This window comes from Theropithecus gelada, chromosome 3 (assembly GCF_003255815.1).
Source record: "Theropithecus gelada isolate Dixy chromosome 3, Tgel_1.0, whole genome shotgun sequence".
NCBI classification, from domain to species: Eukaryota; Metazoa; Chordata; class Mammalia; order Primates; family Cercopithecidae; genus Theropithecus; species Theropithecus gelada.
This window is the reverse complement of record NC_037670.1, coordinates 48,734,899-48,757,476: the sequence shown is the minus strand read 5'-3', so window position 1 is coordinate 48,757,476 and position 22,578 is coordinate 48,734,899. Positions and strand designations below refer to the sequence as shown.

Below are 22,578 nucleotides of genomic sequence, written 5' to 3'. Positions count from 1 at the left end.
GAATCAAGCACTTTAGGATCCAAGAGCTCAGATACTGGCAGTTTTGACCTTGAATGAAAGAATGAGTCTTGAAATAATTATTTTTTAAGAATTGGATATACCTAAGGATGTGTGGATGATGTAGATGTTACAGGTTGGAGATTTGTGTGCATACCAAATTTAGCTGACTTAGTAGGTAAACTAATAATAAATCATTCCTCCTTGATCATAAAGACCTTGGACTGCTTCTCTTTGTCTGTTATCTTAGTGTTTTTATACTGTCTCATGGCTTTAAATGCTTTCCATACACTAATATCTCCAAGTTAATCTCTCTAGTCTGGATCTTTCCTTGAACTCCAGGGTTGAACCAGCAACTGACCCTCTCAGCATCTCCCCTTTAATGTCTAAATGACATCTCCAATTTATATGTCCCACAAAGGATTCTAGATTTTCCTTCACCACACACAAACCTGTCCCACATACGATTTTTTTCCACCTTAGCTAACGGCAATGCTATTCTTCCAGTTGCTCAGTTAAAAAATATCTTGCAGTCATCTTGAACTTTCTTACTCTACATCCAATCTATAATCAAATCCCATTGGCTCGATCTTCAAAATATATCCAATAATCCAGAATTCACCCACCACTCATTGCCTTCATAGCTGTCCCCTTTGTCCGATCATGATTATTTTTCACTTGCCATTATTGTAACTGCCTGCTTACAGGCCTTCCTGCTGCCATCTTACCCCATACAGGCTATTTGCAACATAGTATACAGAGACTTTCTTTTATAAATGCAAGTCAGAGAATATTGGTTTTCTGCCCAAAACTTTCAAAACATTCACCTCTCAGAGAAAAATCTGAGGTCCTTAGACTGACTTGTAAAGCCCTATAGGACCTGGACCTGTTTACCATTCTGATCTCAGAACCCTAGGAAGTTCACCCTTCATTACTCTGTCCAGCAACCCTGACCGTTTTCTGTTTCTGGGATAGCCAGGCATGCCCCAACTTCAAGGCCTTGCATTTCTGATTCACTGCATGAAGTATACTTTGTTCAGATAACCATATGGTGCACATCCACCTTCTGTTGGTGTTTGCTTAAATGTTGGCTCATCAGTGAAGACTTGCTTATGCACCCTATTTCATATCTCAACACTTCCTACTCCTTTCCCAGCTTTGCTTTGTCATACTTCTTATTAATTTCCATAAAATTGGGAAATTTACTTGTTTATTTTTTATTTTGTCTTCCTCCTAACTCTGTATTATAAGGTTTTATAAGGGCAGGATTTTTTGTTATTTGTTCCATTGCCATCAGCTAGAACACCAAATGGCACATATATAAGTATTTGTTGAATGGATGGATAAATAATTAGAGACTGAAAGAACACTGAAAAGTTTTCTGATCCATCATTTCTTTTATTTTTTGGCCACTGAGACTTAATATATTTCATTTAAATGAGTATAATCTTTTAAGAGTCTCTAAGAAAAGATAATCCAGAAGCAATGAAACATACTTTGAAATCCATTTGCTTTGGGGTATGAATCCTAAGGAGCATATCTGCCCTTGTATAGTGTCACTGTGCACTCAGTAAATAAGAAAAGCTTAACATGTAAAAATTAATCAATATTTTTGTAAACTTAATCATTTCCTTTCCCCTACAGTAAATCAATTTTCCTTATTTATATGATCACTGTTAATATAATATCTAAATTGAACCCTTGAAGTTTCTGTAAACCAATTTTGGGAAATCATTCCTTCTTTTTCTCCCTAAAAAAAGAATTCCAGTCCCTATAAATATTTGTTTACAAAATTGTTTTTTAAAAAAATTCTAAGTTGCATCAGCTCAAATAAAGAATTCAGCAGAACATGGTGCTGCACGCCTATAGTTCCAGCTACTCAGGGGCCAAACTGGGAGGATCCATTGAGCTCAGGAGTTTGAAACCAGCCTGGGCAACATAGCAAGACTCTTGTCTCAAAATAAAGGAAAGGGAGGAAGAGAAGAAAGGAGGAAGAAAGAAACAGAGAGAGAGAGAGGAAGGAAGGAAGGAAGGAGAAAAAAGAAAGAAAGAAAGAAGAAGAAGGAGGAGCAGGAGGAGGAGAAGGAGGAGGAGGGAAGGAAGGAAGGAAGGAAGGAGAGAGAGAGAAAGAAGAAAGAAAGAAAGAAAGAAAGAAAGAAAGAAAGAAAGAAAGAAAGAAAGAAAGAAAGGAAGGAAGGAAGGAAGGAAGGAAGGAAGGAAGGAAGGAAAGAAGAAAGGAAGAAAGGAAGAAAGGAAGAAAGGAAGAAAGAAAGGAAGAAAGAAAGGAAGGAAGGGAGAAAGGGAGAAAGAGAGAAAGAGAGAGAGAGAGAAAGAAAGAAAGGAAGAAAGGAAGGAAGGAAGGAAGGAAGGAAGGAAGGTAGGTAGGTTGGTTGGTCCAGGGCAAGATGACCAGATGACCGAACAGGAACAGCTCTGGTCTGCAGCTCCCAGTGAGACAAACGCAGAAGGCAGGTGATTTCTGCATTTCCAACTGAGGTACCTGGCTCATCTCACTGGGACTGGTTAGACAGTGGGTCCAGCCCACAGAGGGCACGCAGAAGCAGGGTAGGGCATTGCCTTACCTGGGAAGTGCAAGGGGTCTGGGAACTCCGTCCCCTAGCCAAGGGAAGCCATGAGGGACTGTGCCATGAGGAATGGTGCACTCCAGCCCAGGTACTACGCTTTTCCCATGGTTTTCACAATCCACAGACGAGGAGATTCCCTCAGGTGCCTACACCATGAGGGCCCTGGGTTTTAAGCACAAACCTGAGCAGCCATTTGGGCAGACATCCAGTTAGCTGCAGGAGGTTTATTTTATGTATATATGTATGTATATATGTATGTATGTATGTATGTATGTATGTATGTATTTTGTACACCAGTGGTGCCTGGAACACCATCAAGACAGAACTGTTGCCTTCCCTGGAAAGGGGGCTGAAGCCAGGAAGCTGAGCGGTGTTGCTCAGCAGATCCCACTTCCATGGAGCCCAGCAAGCTAAGATCCACTGGCTTGAAACTCTCAACTGCCAGCACAGCAGTCTGAAGTTGACCTGGGATACTTGAGCTTGGTGGGAGGAAGAGCTTCTGCCATTACTGAGGCTTGAGTAGGCGGTGGCCCCTCATAGTGTAAACAAAGCTGTGGGGAAGTTCAACTGGGAGGAACCCACCTCAGGGCTACAAAGTCACTGTAGCCAGACTGCCTCTCTAGATTCCTCCTCTCTGAGCAGGGCATCTCTGAAAGAAAGGCAGCAGCCCCAGTCAGGGACTTACAGATAAAACTCCCATCTCCCCGGGACAGAGCACCTGGGGGAAGGGGCAGTTGTGGGTGCAGCTTCAGCAGACTTAAACGTTCCTGCCTGTCAGCTCTGAAGATCTCCCAGCACAGTGCTCAAGCTCTACTAAGGGACAGACCACCTCCTCAAGTGGGTCCCTGACCCCCGTGCCTCCTGACTGGGAGACACCTTCCAGCAGGAGTCGACAGACACCTCATATAGGAGAGCTCTGGCTGGCATCTGGCAGGTGCCCCTCTGGGACAAAGCTTCCAGAGAAAGGAGCAGGCAGCAGTCTTTGCTGTTCTGCAGCCTCTGCTGGTGATACCCAGTCAAACAGGGTCTGGAGTGGACCGCCAGCAAACTCCAGTGGACCTGCGGAAGAGGGGCCTGGCTGTTAGAAGGAAAGCTAACAAACAGAAAGCAATAACATCAACATCAACCAAAAGGATGTCTACACAAAAACCCCATCCAAAGGTCATTAGCATCAAAGATCAAATGTAGATAAATCCACGAAGATGAGGATAAAACATCACAAAAAGGCTGAAAATTCCAAAAACCAGAATTCCTCTTCCCCTCCAAAGGATCACAACTCCTTGCCAGCAAGGGAACAAAACTGGATGGAAAATGAGTTTGAGGAATTGACAGAAGTAGGCTTCAGAAGGTGGGTAAAATAACAAACTCCTCCGAGCTAAAGGAGCATGTTCTAACCCAGTGCAAGGAAGCTAAGAACCTTGATAAAAGGTTACAGGAACTGCTAACTAGAATAAACAGTTTAGAGAAAAACATAAATGACCTGATGGAGCTGAAAAACACTCCATGAAGCATACACAAGTATCAATAGCCAAATTCATCAAGCGGAAGAAAGGATATCAGAGGATGATCAACTTAATGAAGTAAAGCATGAAGACAAGATTAGAGAAAAAAGAATGAAAATGAATGAACAAAGCCTCCAAGAAATATGAGACTATGTGAAAAGACCAAACCTATTTTTGTTTGGTTTACCTAAAAGTGATGAGGAGAATGGAACCAAGTTGGAAAACACACTTTAGGATATTATCCAAGAGAACTTCCCCAACCTAGCAGGACAGGCCAACATGCAAATTCATGAAATGTGGAGAATGCCACAAAGATACTCCTCAAGAAGAGTGACACCAAGACACATAATCATCAGATTCACCAAGGGTGAAAGAAGGAAAAAACGTTAAGGGCAGTCAGAGAGAAAGTTCAGGTTACCCACAAAGGGAAGGCCATCGGACTACCAGCACATCTCTCTGCAGAAACCCTACAATCCAGAAGAGAGTAGGGGCCAAAATTCAACACTCTTAAAGAAAAGAATTTTCCACCCAGAATTTCATATCCAGCCAAACTAAGCTTCATAAGTGAAGGAGAAATAAAATCCTTTACAGACAAGCAAATGCTGAGGGATTTTGTCACCACCAGGCCTACCTTACAAGAGCTCCTGAAGGAAGTACTAAATATTCAAAGGAAAAACTGATACCAGCCACTGCAAAAACATACCAAAATGTAAAAACCATCAACACTATAAAGAAATTGCATCAACTAATGTGTAAAATAATCAACTAGCATCATAATGACAGGATCAAATTCACACATAAAAATATTAACCTTAAATGTAAATGGGTTAAATACCCCAATTAAAAGACACAGACTGGCAAACTGATTAAAGAGTCAAGACCCATTGGGGTGCTGTATTCAGGAGACCCATCTCATGTGCAAAGACATACATAGGCTCAAAATAAAGGGATGAAGGAATATTTACCAAGCAAATGGAAAGCCAAAAAAAAAAAAAAAAAAAAAAACAACAAAAAAAAAACACAGACTTTAAACCAATAAATATCAAGATCATCCTCTTAAAACAGACTTTAAACCAACAAATATCAAGATCAAAAAAGACAAAGAAGGACATTACATAATGGTAAAGGGAGCAATGCAACAAGAAGAGCTAACTATCCTAACTATGCACCTAATACAGGAGCACCCAGATTCATAAGTCTCAAGTCAAGTTCTTAGAGACCTACGAAGAGACTTAGACTCTCACACAGTAATAGTGGGAGACTTTAACACCCCACTGTCAATATTAGACAGATCAATGAGACAGAAAATTAACAAGAATATTCAGGACTTTAGCTCAGCCCTGGACCAACTGGACCTATTAGACATCTATAGAACTCTCCACCCCAAATCAACAGAATATACATTCTTCTCAGCACCACATCACACTTCTTCTAAAATTGACTACATAATTGGAAGTAAAACACTCCTAAGCAAATGCAAAAGAATGGAAATCATAACAGTCTCTCAGACCACAATGCAATCAAATTAGAACTCAGGATTAAGAAACTCACTCAAAACAGTAGAACTACATGAAAACCGAATAGCCTGCTCCTGAATGACTACTGGGTAAGTAGCGATATTAAGGTAGAAATAAATAAGTTCTTTGAAATCAATGAGAACAAAGACAAAACATACCAGAATCTCTGGGACACAGCTAAAGCAGTGTTTACAGGGAAATTTATAGTGCTAAATGCCAACAGGAGAAAGTGGGAAAGATCTAAAATTGACACCCTAACATCACAATTAAAAGAACTGCAGAAGCAAGAACAAACAAATTCAAAAGCTGGCAGAAGACAAGAAATAAGTAAGATCAGAGCAGAACTGAAGGAGATAGAGACACAAAAAACCCTTTTAAAAAATCAGTGAATCCAGGAGCTGGTTTTTTGAAAAGATTAACAAAATAGATAGACCGCTAGCCAGACTAATAAAGAAGAAAAGAGAGAAGAATCAAATAGGTCCAATAAAAAATGATAAAGGTAATACCACGACTGATCCCACTGAAATACAAATTACCATCAGAGAATACTATAAACACCTCTATGCAAATAAACTAGAAAATCTAGAAGAAATGGATAAATTCCTGGACACATACACCCTCCCAAGACAAAACCAGGAAGAAGTCAAATCCCTGAATAGGCCAATAACAAGTTCTGAAATTGAGGCAGTGATTAATAGCCTACCAACAAATAAAAGCCCAGGACCAGACGGATTCACAGCCAAGCTCTACCAGAAGTACAAAGAGGAGTTGGCATCACTCCTTGTGAAACTATTCCAAACAATGGAAAAAGAGGGAATCCTCCCTACCTCATTTTATGAGGCCAGCATCATCTTGATACCAAAGTCTGGCAGAGACACAACAAAAAAGAAAAATTCAGGGCAATATCCCTGATGAACATAATGTGAAAACCCTCAATAAAATACTGGGAAACCAAATCCAGCACCACATCAAAAAGCTTATCCACCATGATCAAGTTGGCTTCATCCCTGGGATGCAAGGCTGGTTCAACATACGCAAATTAATAAACATAATCCATCACATAAAGAGAAACAATGACAAAAACCACATGATTATCTCCATAGATGCAGAAAAGGCCTTCAATAAAATTCAACAGTTCTTCATGCTAAAAACACTCAATAAACTAGGTATTGATGGAAGATATCTCAAAATAATAAGAGCTATTTATGACAAACGCACAGCCAATATACTGACTGGGCAAAAGTTGGAAGCATTCCCTTTGAAAACTGGCATAAGACAAGGATGCCCTCTCTCACCACTCCTATTCAACATAGTATTGGAAGTTCTGGCCAGGGCAATCAGGCAACAGAAAGAAATAAAGGGTATCAAATTGGAAGAGAGGAAGTCAAATTGTCTCTGTTTGCAGAAGACGTGATTGTATATTTAGAAAACTCCATTGTCTCAGCCCCCAAACTCCTTAAGCTGATAAGCAACTTCAACGAAGTCTCGGGATACAAAATCAATGTGCACAAATCACAAGCATTCCTATACATCAATAATAGACAAACAGAGAGCCAAATCATGAGTGAACTCCCATTCACAAATGCTACAAAGCAAATAAAATACCTAGGAATACAACTTACAAGGCATGTGAAGGACCTCTTCAAGGAGAACTACAAACCATTGCTCAGGAAATAAGAGAAGATACAAACAAATGGAAAAATATTCCATGCCCATGGATAGGAAGAATCAATATCATGAAAATGGCCATACTGTCCAAGTAATTTATAGATTCAATGCTATCCCCATCAAGCTACCATTGACATTTTTCATAGAATTAGAAAAAACTACTTTAAATTTCATATGGAACCAAAAAAGAGCCCATATAGCCAAGACAGTCCTAAGCAAAAAGAACAAAGCTGGAGGCATCACTCTACCTGACTTCATACTACAAGGTCACAGTAACCAAAACAGCATATAAAGACCACGGAACAGAACAGAGTCCTCAGAAATAACACCACATGTCTACAACCATCTGATCTTTTACAAACCCGACAAAAACAAGCAATGGGGAAAGGATTCTCTATTTAAGAAATGGTGTTGGGAAAACTGGCTAGCCATATGCAGAAAGCTGAAACTGGACCCCTTCCTTACACTTTATACAAAAATTAACTCAAGTTGGATTAAAGACTTAAACATAAGACCTAAAACCATAAATACCCTAGAAGAAAACCTAGGCAACACCATTCAGAACATAGGCGTGGGCAAAGACTTCATGAGTAAAACACCAAAAGCAATGTCAACAAAAGCCAAAATTGACAAATGGAATCTAAGAAGAAGAAAGAATGAAAGAGAGAGAGAGAGGGAGAAAGAAAGAAAGAAAGAAAGAAAGGAAGGAAGGAAGGAAGGAAGGAAGGAAGGAAGGAAGGAAGGAAGGAAGGAAGGAAGGAAGGAAGGAAAGGATGGAGGGAGGGAGGGAAGCGGGGAGGGAGGAAAGAATACTTTGGGAAGATCACCTCAGGTCCAATATGTCATATTTTTATCAACACAACCCAGAGTCAAGCCCAGTTTTTAAAGAATACACTAAATTTTTCAAATAAGAAATTTCAAACGACTAAATAAATCACATTTTATCTAATGTTTGAGAAGCCTATTATAATTTTTCCAATTAATTGGCTATACTAGTGTATTATTTTCTATTCTCCCTTTCATTTTTTATCTGCTTTACTGGTTGGTAAGATAATATCACATAGAGTTTTCCTGACTTTTCACTGTAAATTTCTATTCTTTTCGAATTCTCCAATCATTTCCAATTAGTGCAGAATTAAGACAGATTAAGGATTGGGGCCAGGCGTGGTGGCTTATGCCTGTAATCCCAGCGCTTTGGGAGATCACTTGAGGTCAGGAGCTCGAGACTAGCCTGGCCTACATGGGGAAACCCCGTCTCTACTAAAAATACAAAAATTAGCCAGGTGTGGTGGCGTTTGCCTGTAGTCCCAGCTACTCCAGAGGCTGAAGCAGGAGAATTGCTTGAATCTGGGAGGCAGAGGTTGCAGTTAGCTGAGATTGTGCCACTGCATTCCAGCCTGGGTGACAGAGTGAGACTCTGTCCACACACACACACACACACACACACACACACACACACACACGAGTGGGATTGGAAGATACAAGCCGGCAGGAACTTTTCAACAAATAGAGGCTGTCTGTAATGGGATCTACTAAAATAGAATATAATAAGTCTTTCTCATGGAAAGGTTCATGGGAAAACTGTCTAGTTGCCTATCAGGAATATGTTGAAAAGGAGGGGTAGGGGGGTTGGACCAAATAATTTCTGAAAAATTTTCTCTCAAAGTTTAAGAATTAGAGTTAGTTTAATGACATTATTTTTCCAGCAGGACTAAAATATTTATTTCAAACTGTTACCACATTTTTTTCTAAATTTATATTATGCCTATTAATTACTTTCTTAAATCTCTATCACTGTCTTCCCTGAATAAAATAAACTGGAAATTTTATTTTACTACCTAGGCTGCCCTCTTTTGTCTTTCATGCGCAACACTGAATCACTTTTGTCTTCCCACATATACTCCAAACTTTTAAATTTCGTGCTTAGCTCAGAGACAATGGTTTCAACATGTTGATTTTACATATTTTATACAAAATATGTAAATAGATATTGTGCGAATTTTCCTGAGAATTTCTCAAGGCCAAACAGGACTCATGTTTAAAATTTCTCTACTAGAATTAAATAGTTTCTCTTTTAAAAAATTCAAATAAAACCTGTTATTCACAACAAAGTGCCTAGAACCAAATGCAGGGTTTTTTTGTGTGTGAAAAAATGATGAATAACATTTTCGTTTGAAAATCAATAGTATCCAATAAATTACTGGTTTTTGTTAGTTATATCTAATTAGGAAGGCTTAATTCCCTTTTAACTGTTGGATTTCATAGCATTTTATGTTCAGCTACATTAAGAATTAATTTTTGGCTTGGTACCAATGCTAAATTTGCTTATCCAAACAGAAGCCAGGCCAACAGCTTGAAGGATGAAGACAATAATTAACCCAAATCATACACCAGGAGCTATTCCAATGAAAGTGTCCATTAAATAGTGTGTCTTTCTCTGATGCTGAGGCTGATCCTGCAAAGGACATGCACTGCAACCTCCCACAGAATGTTTCTGAATACTAGTGCCAGAGATAGGACGGGAAGAACTACCAGGCTGCCCAAATAAGGCGTTTCTTATTCTGAAAATTACAGTGGAAACCATGAAGAAACAGGGGTTTATCATAATCTGCTGAGAGGTGTGTACATCAGTTCAGCATTTCCAGAGGTCAGTTTAACAGGAGATGCATCAAATGACTTGTAATTGATCACGTCGCATGTTACTGCGTATGGGAATCTAGTACAAGAGGCAATAAAAGACCTATGAAAAGAATGGTCATTATAGCAATAAAGTAGGAAAAAAACTGCAACCAGTATAAGCACTGACTTTGTTAAATAAATCATATCATGGTAAAATGATAAAATATTATGTTATATTATAAAATATAATGGTGTTGTAGAAGAATATGTTTTTTATAAATTGAGTTACAAATGTGTAATTTTCTTTAAAAGTATGAACTGGTTATAGAGCAATATTATCAATATTAATACTGACAATCATTAATAATTATAATATTGATATATAATATCAATATAAGATAAGAGCAATAGTAATATAAGATATATCTATTATACACATTATATAATATAATATAAGAGCAACATTAACAATATTATCATACCACACACAAATAGAGGCAAGACTACTGAAATATTCACAAGCGTGTTAGCACAGATTGTCTCTGAAATGTAGGATTGTAAATCTTTTCTTCTGCTTCTTTTCCTCTTCTCCCTCTATCTTTTATCCTTTTCTTCCTCCTTCTCCTCCTCCTCCCTACTTCTCACTTTTCTTCTTGCTGCTTGTTATTTTCTAAGTACTTATCCAATAATATGATTCCAGAAATATTTAGAAGATGAAATTGACAAATACTTGGTGAATAGATGGAAATGTCCTATGATCAAGACAGAGAAAGTGTTGTGGCTCCTTGTAAAGCCAGAGAAAACATTAGGGGAGATAGGAAAATAACTGGCTCAGTTAAGGTTGTGTATGATAGAAACAAGCAAAGTTTGCATGAAATGATAATCACGAAGAATGCAGGGAACAGAGAGAGAATATAGGTTTGCCTGGGACTAAGGAATTCCCTAGAAGTTGGATAGTCAATGCTAAAACCAGGTAAATCCCAGGTAAAGCAGGATCATTGATTATCCAAGAGAGCAAAGATTATAGAAGGCTGGATTTGGGAATCTAAGTAAAATAAAAACCAAATGTAGTGAGAATGACTGAATTGAAAACTTATAAATAGAAGAGGTTATGATCAGAGATTGAAATACTTACAGTTGGGTTTTCAGAGATGGGTTAGTTCTAAGTAATAAGATTCATGGTTTAAGGTCATGAAAGTTGATGGCAAAAGTGGGGTACACATGCAGGACCTGGAGCTATGAAGATTATGAAGCTGGAAAAGAGATTGAGTTTAATACAGCTTTTCATGTAATCTGTGACATTACCCAGGGTGGTGGCAGAACAAAATGAGAAGAGTAACCCTGATGTTAGTTCATCTTCTGAGATACCAAGAAGTGAGTAGACGCCAGTCTAGGCTAGGATGAGAAGGGATAGAGTATGGTACAGCCAGATGGCATTAATTTAAATGCTCTAAAGACTTGATTCAAGTTTAAGGGATAATTATTTAGAAGAAGCAGTTAAAAATAGACCACATGGGCCGGGCGCGGTGGCTCAAGCCTGTAATCCCAGCACTTTGGGAGGCCGAGACGGGCGGATCACGAGGTCAGGAGATCGAGACCATCCTGGCTAACCCGGTGAAACCCCGTCTCTACTAAAAACTACAAAAAACTAGCCGGGCGAGGTGGCGGGCGCCTGTAGTCTCAGCTGCTCCGGAGGCTGAGGCAGGAGAATGGCGTGAACCCGGGAGGCGGAGCTTGCAGTGAGCTGAGATCCGGGAACTGCACCCCAGCCTGGGCGACAGAGCGATACTCTGTCTCAAAAAAAAAAAAAAAAAATACACCACATGCGCTGGCCCTAAATTATGTGGGTTATGGTAGAATGAACAGTCTCCCTTTGATAAGACCAAAAAGATGCAAAATTATTATCAGGGAAAACCAAGTTGCTGTTAGGGTAAGGGAGTAGAGAAAGATGCAACAAAATGGTTAAAGATGTATAATTTTTTTACGTTAGTTTCATCTAAAACCTAAAAAGCAAAACATTGTCTTGCTTTATCAGGCCCTCATTGGATCAAGGAAAACAGTTCTCAATGAAAAAAGAAAAGATCCCTGTTGGTGGGGTAAGCACCAGAAGAACTAATGTTAATTTGCTATTAACCACCTAAACATAAAAGTTTACCTTGCATTACTGATAAATATTATAGATTTCTCATTTAATCTGAGGATAATTGCTATATAATAGCTTGAGGAAGTTGAATGAAATGGAACTGTGGGTGATTGGTTAGGATTACATGTTATTTAGTTATGTATATTCTTTTTCACTAATGATAGCAACTAACATTAATTGAGCTTTTAAGGGTTCAGTACTGTGCTTGACACTCTACATATACTTATAAGGTGATTACTGTTATTCTAATTAACAGGTGATTCATCTGAGGATTACAGGTGTTAGTGACTTGATCAAGATCACAAAGCTTAGGAAACATCAGAATAGGGTTTAAATCGAGGTGTGACTTTAAAGCACATCTTTGAAATCCTATATCATACTATGTATTTAATTGATGCTAATCAGAAACTATCAGTAAGGGAACTTATTCAGAAATGGCGTGTCATGTTCCTGTATCTCTTGGTAATCTAATTTTATATCAATTTTGCCTTTAGGTGAAGTTCTCCATCATTCTGCAGTACCTCCAAGCCTTTGGCTGGCTCTGGGTGTGGCTGACTATGGTCACTTACTTAGGGCAGAATTTGGTGGGCATTGGACAGAATCTATGGCTTAGTGCATGGGCAAAAGAAGCAAAAAACATGACTGACTTCACAGAATGGAAGCAAATAAGAAGCAATAAACTTAATATCTATGGATTATTGGGATTAATAAAAGGTAAAAGAAAATGTATAGCTGCTTCTCTTTTCTTTTTCTGACCTAATTGATTTAAACACAAACATATGGCACCATGTTATCTCAAATAAAATCTGGGCCATAATTTTCAAATATTTGGGGATAACTCAAATGCATATGTTTCCAATTTACCATATTTGAGAGAATAACCCAAAACTTATGGTGTCATCTACATGGCTCACATTAAATATTATGCATAGTTACTTAATCTTGAAAATAACTATTTAAAAAGGTGCTGTTGTCCTCATTTTACAGCCGAGGAAACTGAGGCTTTTATGTAAAGTCATGAAAGATTCAAAAATGGCCACTCTCTGTATATGTGAAGATTGTGAGTGATGTGAAGATAAACAGGCGTCTGTTAAGAGGTTTAAAGCCTACTGAGCCTAGGTCAGGTGTACAATCAAACTACATGATCAGCATTAAGCACTGTAAAGGTAGTGAAAGAAAATGCTGTGAAAATTCAAAGCAAGGGGAGGCTGTATTGGGTTGACATATTAATGTGATTTCTAAGGAGTACTTGGCAATTGAGGGGAGACTAAAACAATGAATAGAAGTTTATCAGCTTGAGATCACAGAGAAGGAGAGAGAGTCATAGAGGCAGATAGGAAGGTGTGAGTGAAGACAGGGATGTGGAGGTAAGAAGGGATTTGGCAAGAGCGAGGGTGCCAGTTTGACTGGTCTTCAGGTTATTGGCAGAGAAACATAGGGGAGCTAAAGGTGAGAAGGAAGATTGGAGATATGTCAGAGATGATCACTGGGAAGACAAGTGGAGAATTTTGGAAAATTGATGAAGGAAGTGACATAGTTGGATTTGTATTTCAAAGAATAAATTAGCAGTGATAATAAAAAGATAGGTTTTTATTGGAGGGACTAACGTCAGAGAGACTAGAATGAAGCAGGGGTTGGTAGGAAAAGAATAATCAAGTGTATTTGGGAATCCAGATGAAAGGTAGTCTAGTATAGAAAGATCTCTTATCTGATCCATGACTGTGTCACCCAAAATAACCAATAGGTAAGAAGCAGAAGAGAATTGAATAAATAATGAATGAATGAATGGTCAGAAAGCTACAATTGGATTGGATAAAAGGGATGGATAGGAAAAACATTACAGTGGAAAGACCTAAGAACTGTCCATTTGAGGGTGAGTCAAGAGAGGGCATTCATTAGCCAATCATGCTTTCGAGGTTTAGGTTGGGTAACTGGGAGAGCAATGAGGACAAAAATAAGGAAAACAGGAAATCAGGAAAAAAAATAGGAAACCACTAATTAAACCAGAGCCTTAATTAGTGAAGGAGAGAAATGGTGAGTTCATTGTTGGACACATTTAATGGGAAGTGTCGATGAATGTTTCCATTTTTTCTCCAATTGGCAGACTAAAAATGCACATCTGTAAGTTTGGAAATTAGGTTTCTTTATCTGTAAAATGAGGGGCTTAAACTAGATGATTTCTACATTTCTGTCAGATTCTAGCATTCTAGAGCTCTTAGTTCTACACAGGCTTGTAATTATTCTGTAGAGATAATCAATGAACCCACAGGAGTAGATAAGATCACCATGAATGAGGAATAAGAGCCATGAGGGTGAATGACAGATTCTTGACGAGTGTCCACATAGAGCCGATTAGTGGACTAACCTCACAGAAACTGAACAGAGATAAGTTCCTGATCAGATGATCAGAGGGAGAGAAGGAGATAGAACAACAGACACCATGATGTGAATGCTTGCTCCATGTCTGGAAACCCAGGCATATTTTCATTGTTGAAGTTGAAACAAATGAAAAGGTTTGACTTTTTCTGACCCATAAAAATGGCAATTTCCTATGACTTAAGCTAATGCAGTAGTTTATTTAGCACGTATCCTAATGAGGGAGCTCTTACACTCTTTACTTAAACTTTGTTACTTATAGTCTCAGTTTTACCACTTGTATAGATATTGTTTCCTTGATTACATCAGATATGTGTAGTGCATACCTCAAGAGTGCAACAAATGTTAGCTATTATTTAACAATAGAAAAGATAAGTAATTATGACAAAGCCCTATGACTGGTAAGTTTTGGAGCTAGATTTGAATCCATGTCCAGCTAACTCCCAAGCCAATGTTCTTAAAAACTAAATTAGCATTTAGATGGACAGTAATGAGATATTCTACAAACACCAGGTTCTATTTCAATAGGTTTGGGAAACTAAGAACTATGTTCCTCCATGAATCTGAAATCTTTTTTCTTTCCTTCATTAAAGGTTTTAAGATAGTCTACAATAAAATGACCTGTTTAATTCTGTTTAACACAATGTTCCTCAAATTTATTTGACCATGATTTTTTTTTCCTTGTGTTGCTCATTAATATCTTGGAGCAACTTGTGTTCCACAGAATATATTTTGAGAAATTCCAAAGTATGAGAATTGCCTTCCAAGAAACAGAAAAGTATGATGTAACAAAAGCAAAAAAAAAAAAAAAAAAAAAAAGTGTTTGAAGTAAATTCTCAGTCGTTCTAAAATGTTACATGTCTATTAAAAACAAAGAAAATTAAGAAACAATTCCTGATTATAGTCAAGGAAACATCATCAAGAGAGAAATGGAAAAAGAATATAGATTGTAGGTGATTAAACAATTGTTCGGAAAATTCAAAAGTATAGTATAACTAAAGGGAAGGTTTTTTTTACAGATAATTTCTTGTGTTTGTATCAAGAGAAACAGGCACCTAGAGAGAGACTGATAGTAATTCAAATAAGAAAATAACAGAGCCATCTATGTGGAAGTTGTTACATCTTCATATTCATATCCATATGGGAAAACAGAGAGAGATGCATGATTTTGGTAATGGAAAAGTCAGATAAAACAAAAACTATGAAACTTAGAGACTTGCTTCTCTTTTCTGCTCTCTTATCTTATTTTCACTGTCTGGCCATAGTACTGTTTGTAACTGTCTCTATTTAAAAATAAGCAGATATTGTGAGACAAATTTATGTTTGTTCTGTCATTTTGTTAACAGCATTCACTGGGAAAAGAGATGTTAATAATGAAAATGAGATATAAGAATTATCTACAGTATGAAAGAACAGGACCTTACAATTTCTTTGCTTTTGAATCAGTGAGAGTCAGATTTATTGACGTGCAGTTTGCAACTCAATGAGGAAGATATAGATGTAGAGGTCTCAAATTACAGCAAGAGAAACCTCCCTATATACATGAATCTCTGTATCTCTGCATGTCACATATACATATGAAGGCTAAATTCACACCAATTCAGTGAAATTATGTTACAGCTTTAGAGTAGATGTAATAACCTTTGAAGAACATTTTAAGTGAGTAAATAGCATTTCTATAACATATAAAGTATGCAATTTTAGTGTCCATAATATTATTTATGTAAAATCTTCATTTTAATTAACTGTCAGTAAATATAGAAAGATTTTATAACCAAAGCAACAGATTATGAACAGTTTTATCGTAAAGGTTTTTTTCCTGATTGGCTTTTGTTTAGAGTGGTCTGCAGTTGTTAGCATATAAATCTTCTCTGATGTATTGCTTCTTCACATTTTTTACATTTAAAAAATTTTTAATTTTTAAGGCTTATTAAGTGCAACTGCAAATTAACGTTTCCATAAGTAAGCCGAGCCTAGAAATAAAAATGTATAATTTCTGGGTTTTTTTTTTGGCAGAACTCAGCTCTCTTATGGAATCTGATTTAATTGACAGCAGGCTGTATTCACTGACATCATCATAGCTCATTTTTATTTTTTGGAACTTTAAAGCATAAACAGAACTTTCACATGTTAATATTAGAGGCCCATTATGAATAATATAGAAGGCTAGCATTCCAACAAAACTGGAGAACTGAAGCTGAAAATGCTACATCCATATTTTATGACAATAATAAAGATCTTACCTCATTTTTTAAAAAAGAAATTGCCCTGAATAGTTTTTTCCCTGAGTCTCAGCGATTTGCTTCAAATTTCTAGGATACTTGGCACATCTCTAATGTATTGTGTTTTATGTCTCACTATTGGGAACTTCCTTTCTCCGATCCAATGTGTAAAATATAGGCACCTTATTTTCAAAGTGTGATGATTAAGGAGCACACTGCTGCTTCCAGTTTAAGAGGGCTAAGTGGTTCATTTACTTTCCTTACCTCCCTAAATTCCACTGAAAGGACAGTGTATAAATATAAAAGGAAAGGTGTTAGGAGACTTCAGAGTAATACGTTTCTACATACGGGAATATACCGATAGAAAATGAAGGGTAGAAGAAAACCTGTAGCCAGGAACAGATACTGGAGAAGTTGGAATAGAAGAGGGAGATGTTCAGTTGAGCCATGGAAAAACACTGAACTTATGTTCACAGGTACAGAGAGAAGAATTGAGTTTCATGGAAGTAATCAATGTAATTCATTAGAACATTGTTCTGATGGCTCATCACCTCTTTTAGAAAAACACTGCCACCACCACCAGTGTATACAGCCACTGTGATAGAAACAGTCAATGGAAACTAGAAAACTGATGTTTAAAGAGGAAATGAGGATTTCTAGCATGTGTGACATACGTAGAAGAAAGCCTCCTTATTGTGGCTTTTGGAGAAGGCTCAGCCAACGTGCCTTGCATCCCAGTATGAAGGCTTTCAGGGTCGTACCTTCCCACTTAAACAGAACTTGCAGCAAACTCTTCCACTCAGGGGAGAGAAATATTGGGGGAAATTAATGTATGCAACGGCAGAAGAAAGCCACATCAGGTACCTATATTAATTAACCACGTCTTTGTTTCGTAGTTTTAAACTGATAATGTCCATCCAGGGCATACATTTCACTCAAACCAACAGCATCAATAAAAGTCAACAAACACAGCAGTCAGGCTCAGAAGTAAAACAATAATATTTGGAATACAATTAGACTTTCAAAATGTCTAATTACTGCTTTCAGAGATTCAAAATATTGCATCCATAAAGTAAATGTAGAATGTGCTAAACTAAGTTCAGCCTGAGAACAAGAAAGCTCTTGAAAAATTTAAAGAATTTTAAAAGTTTGTACCAATGTAAGATAAATTGGAAGAAATTATCCCAAATGTACAACGTTATAAACAGAGATGGAAAATGATAGATAATAAAAAATTACAGGTACAGTTCAAGAAGTTTAACATGTATATAGAAAGAGCTTCAGTAAATGGGGGGAAAATACTAAGTACATAATATTTTTAAAACATACTTCCTGTCCGGGCACGGTGGTTCACGCCTGTAATCCCAGCACTTGGGGAGGCCGAGGTGGGTGGATCACGAGGTCAGGAGATCGAGACCATCCGGGCTAACAGGTGAAACCCAGTCTCTACTAAACAAAATACAAAAATTAGCCGGGCGTGGTGACTCAGGCCTGTAGTCCCAGCTACTCGGGAGGCTGAGGCAGGAGAATGGCGGGAACCCGGGAGGCGGAGCTTGCAGTGAGCCGAGATCGCGCCACTGCACTCCAGCCTGGGTGACAGAGCGAGACTCCGTCTCAAAAAATTAAAAGATAAATAATAATAATAATTAAAAAAAAAAATCTTCCCACACTGAAGAATAGAAATGCCTGTTCCAGCAACCACTCTAGTTTAGAGCAGGAAGACCAAGAGTCCCAAGGCAGCAGTCTGTGTTGCAGAGGGCAGGTGCTCAATACGAGTAAAGAAACAGTAGGATATTTGATCAGTTCGAGTGTATTCAGAAAAGACTTAGCTATTGAAGTGTTTGAGAAAAAATTAGCCCTAGTTACACAGAAAATTAAGCATACGGAAAAATAGTGACACAAGCTACATGTTTGGTGACCTTCATGAGCAATATGTGTTTATTGAATATTTGAGAAAAAATGGGTAATCTATTGGAAGGGAAATAGGGAAGTATGGGAGGAATGGAGGAAAATAATAGAAACCACTGAAGACTGAGAAAGCTAATAGCTATTTGAGATATTATTTTAAAATATAAGGAAATATAGCTAAATGACTGAAGGTGGTGAGAAGCAACTAGTTTTGTTTTGTTTTAAACATGATACCTGCAAAGGAACAAAGATCATATTGGCAACACACTTTTATTAGCAGTTTTGTATATTAGAGTGCAATGGAGCAGCTGCGTGTCTGTTAAGACTCAAGAGTAAACCGGCTTAAGTAACATGGAAGTGTATTGACACCCAAAGGTAAAATGCCCAGGCATAGATTTTTAAACACACTTGATCCAGAGGTTCAAATAAAGTGTTCACAACTCTCTTAATTTTGCAGATCTACTTTTTTTTTTTTTCCTGGTTGGTTTTGTTCCCAGGCTTCACATATTGATGGAAATGTATCTTTCAAAGAACTTTCTTCTATTTCTATGTGTGCTGATAACTGTTTTTCAACTTCTTCCACTAAAGCTACAAGTTTATCTGATAAGTAGCTAATGCAAGAACAACTGTCCCATCAGCCACATCTTAGGACCTTAACACACCAAAAGAATTGTATCCCTCACTCATTTTATGTGTCCACTGTGGGTCAGGAAAGGGACTCTGCTTATCCTAGGGACTCCAGCTGAGGAAACGAGCCAAGCTCCATTTTAAATGCTGGCGGGCACTGTGCAAAGGGAATAGGACTGACACCAGCAATTAAATGTTCTAACTTGGAAGTGTCGTATACCATTTCTCTTATAATTTGTGGTTCAGAACTATTCATTTGGGTCTATCAACCAAAAGCAGGCCAGAAAGTTCAACTCTACCATGTACCAAGAAGCTGGGAGAATGGAAATATTTGGCTACAAGCACTGGTAACTAACATATTGTCCTACAGAACATCCTAAAGGTAATAGGTTGCTAAATTTCTGTGCATTAGATCGACCTTCTATCTTCTGTACATTTCTGTGTGGAACCTATGACCACAAGTGGGAGCGTTCTGCTGTATCAGCATGGCAAAACATCAGAAATGTGTATGTATTTCACATACATCGTATATTCTGTTTATATTTGTTTTAGTCTACAGTTACACATTTTAGGTGTAATATTTGGGTTTTCCGTTAAATATAAATATTTTTTATAATTAATCTTTTTACAGCAATCTTTTGAAAGTTAAAGCACAAATTTCCTCATATTGTTAATATAACTGTGATAACTGTGTGTGTTTAGGTCTCTTTGTCTGCTCTGGAGCCTACGTAATCACTAGAGGATCCCTGGCTGCCTCTCGAACCATGTATGTTCAACTGTTGAATAATGTACTGCACCTCCCCATCCAGTTTTTTGAAACAAATTCCACAGGCCAGATCATCAGTCGTTTCACCAAGGTAAGGAAAGACACACCTTATTAAATAGCATACATAAAAGTGACCCATATTTAGTACCTTATTTTCTCACTTGTACAAAATATTATGTATTTTATATAGATTTCATTGTTAAATATATTTCTAAGCCTTAGGACGTACATAACTGATGTACAACAGAGTCACATTTTGTACATATAATTAAAATAACACTTGAAAAATTACTTAAAGAATCCAAGAAACACATGTGCTTTGAGATCTACCACTCTAATTCTTACACACATCAAGTTTAAGAATCATGCTTTAGGCTAAGAAGGGAAAGAAAATGTAAGTCGGCCAGGCACGGTGGCTCAGGCCTGTAATCCCAGCACTTTGGGAGGCTGAGGCGGGCCGTTCACCTGAGGTTGGAAGTTCGAGACCAGCCTGACCAACATGGAAATACCCTGTCTCTACTAAAAATACAAAATTAACCGGGAATAGTGGCACATGCCTGTAATCCCAGTCACTCAGGAGGCTGAGGCAGGAGAATCGCTTGAACCCAGGAGATGGAGGTTGTGGTGAGCCAAGATTGCACGATTGCATTCTAGCCTGGACAACAAGAGCAAAACTCCATCTCAAAAAAATAATAATAGTGAAAAAATGAAAAATAAAATTAAAAAAAAAGAAAGAAAATGTAAGTCAATGTAGAGATATCCAGACTTTGAAAACATCCTGCCTTTAAGAAAACATAACATCACTTATGGTGAATGGGGAATGAATTGAGATTTTCAGAGTGTCTCTGTTTATCTGTAGGAGTTTTCTCATTGTGTCTACCATAAAATGCTTCTAATAGAACTGTCCAATAAAGATAAAATGCAAGCCACGTATGTGATTTTAAATTTCCTGGTAGCCATAATAAAGAAGTAAAATAAAACACAATAGAAATTAATTGTGATAATACATTTTATTTAACACAGTATATCCAAAACATGATTCCCAACTGTAATTAACATAAAATTATTGATTAAACTTTACACTTTTTTGTACAAGGTATTTTAAATCTGGTTTTTATCATGTGCTTACAGCATATCTCAATTTGCAATAGCCACATTCCCAGTGTTCAGTAGTCACATATTGCTAATGGTCCCTACATTAAGATGCGCAGGTCCATAACCTCAAAGTGCATTAACACATTTCTATGTATATGTAAAAACATGGGGGGTGTATGAAGGGAAGTGAAGATAAAACGTAAAAACATAAATGAAAGTACCTAACATCATAAATTTCTAATGGAATGTTAAATCTTGCTTAATCATACCAAGGGACATACTGTTGTTTAAAAAATTATAGAAGAGTTTGATGACCACCATTCTGTTTCTCCCAGAGGACATTTATGACTACAACCCTACTGATTTATTATTATTTTCATGTAGCAAAATTTCAAATGATTGAGTCTTAAGCAGATGAGAGTATGGGCAGGTAAATTCAAAATGGGAAATTCCATGTGAATATGATATTTTTAGACTGTTTGGTATATGAAATAACCAGGGAACTCCCAAAAGAGGATAGGATTAAAAAATTTCATCTCTGCTTTTTATATTAGTTTTGTCCTGAACTGAGTAGTTCATCTATTCAAGGTTCAGTGTCTTAGTATTCCCTGGAATCTCTCAGGTCATACCTTGTGCCACAAACAGATTAAGTTATATGCAACAAAGTGTAAAACAGGCTGGGCGCAGTGGCTTATGCCTGTAATCCCAACACTTTGGGAGGCCGAGGCAGGTAGATCACCTGAGGTCAGGAGTTCAAGACCAGCCTGGCCAACATAACGAAACCCTGTCTCTACTAAAAATATAAAAACTAGCTGGGCATGGTGGCTCATGCCTGTAATCCTAGCTACGTGGGAGGCTGAGGCACGAGAATTGCTCGAACCCGGGAGGCGGAGGTTTGCAGTGAGCCAAGATCGCACCACTATACTCCAGTTTGGGTGACACAGCAAGGCTGCGTCTCAAGAAAAAAAAAAAAAAGAGTAAATCAATGCATGACCTTGCCATTGTCCTTCTCTCATTCCTATTGGCCACTCTGTCTTTCAGTTCATAATTTTATAAATGAAGATTATTTTGTTTTCCTGCTTCGTCTGATATGAGTAGGATCCAGTTATCCAGGAAGGCCACTGAACATGTTCGTAGTTGATAACAATGCCCCAGGAGTGACTTACAAATTTTGAGTCATAAACACTGGTAGCTCAATGCCCTAAATATTGGGATAAAAAAACCAGCTATTGAATTATGGACTGCTTTTGTTTTTGTTTTTGTTTTTTTGATCAAAGTCTGACTTTAGTTGTATAATTAATTGCCATGTAGTGGTCATCGGGAAATATAAACTGCTTGATGATAAGTATCTCGAAATTAGAACAGCCTTTTAATTGTTATAGTTGACTACAGGGGAATAATATATGGGGTCAGCAAAGATCGTGTAGTTAGATTTATTTATGAAATCAATAGATTGTCATACCTGGGTAAACATTTGTAATTTTGCCATTGAATAATATATTTCTTCTTTCTCTCATTTTAAACTGTAAAAAGTTAAAAATAAAGTGACCTAA

The 22,578-nt window shown here is 37.6% G+C and overlaps 1 protein-coding gene across 1 annotated transcript in view; it reads left to right on the top strand.

Annotated features, from left to right (window-relative positions):
• The window catches only part of LOC112621141 (multidrug resistance-associated protein 1-like), a 91,619-nt gene that overhangs the window by 54,315 nt on the left and 14,726 nt on the right, over nt 1-22,578 (top strand). Inside the window, exons 17-19 of the mRNA XM_025380369.1 lie at nt 11,924-11,984; nt 12,526-12,745; nt 19,867-20,021. Coding sequence (XP_025236154.1) covers nt 11,924-11,984; nt 12,526-12,745; nt 19,867-20,021 — 436 coding nt within the window. The remainder of the gene's footprint in view (nt 1-11,923; nt 11,985-12,525; nt 12,746-19,866; nt 20,022-22,578) is intronic.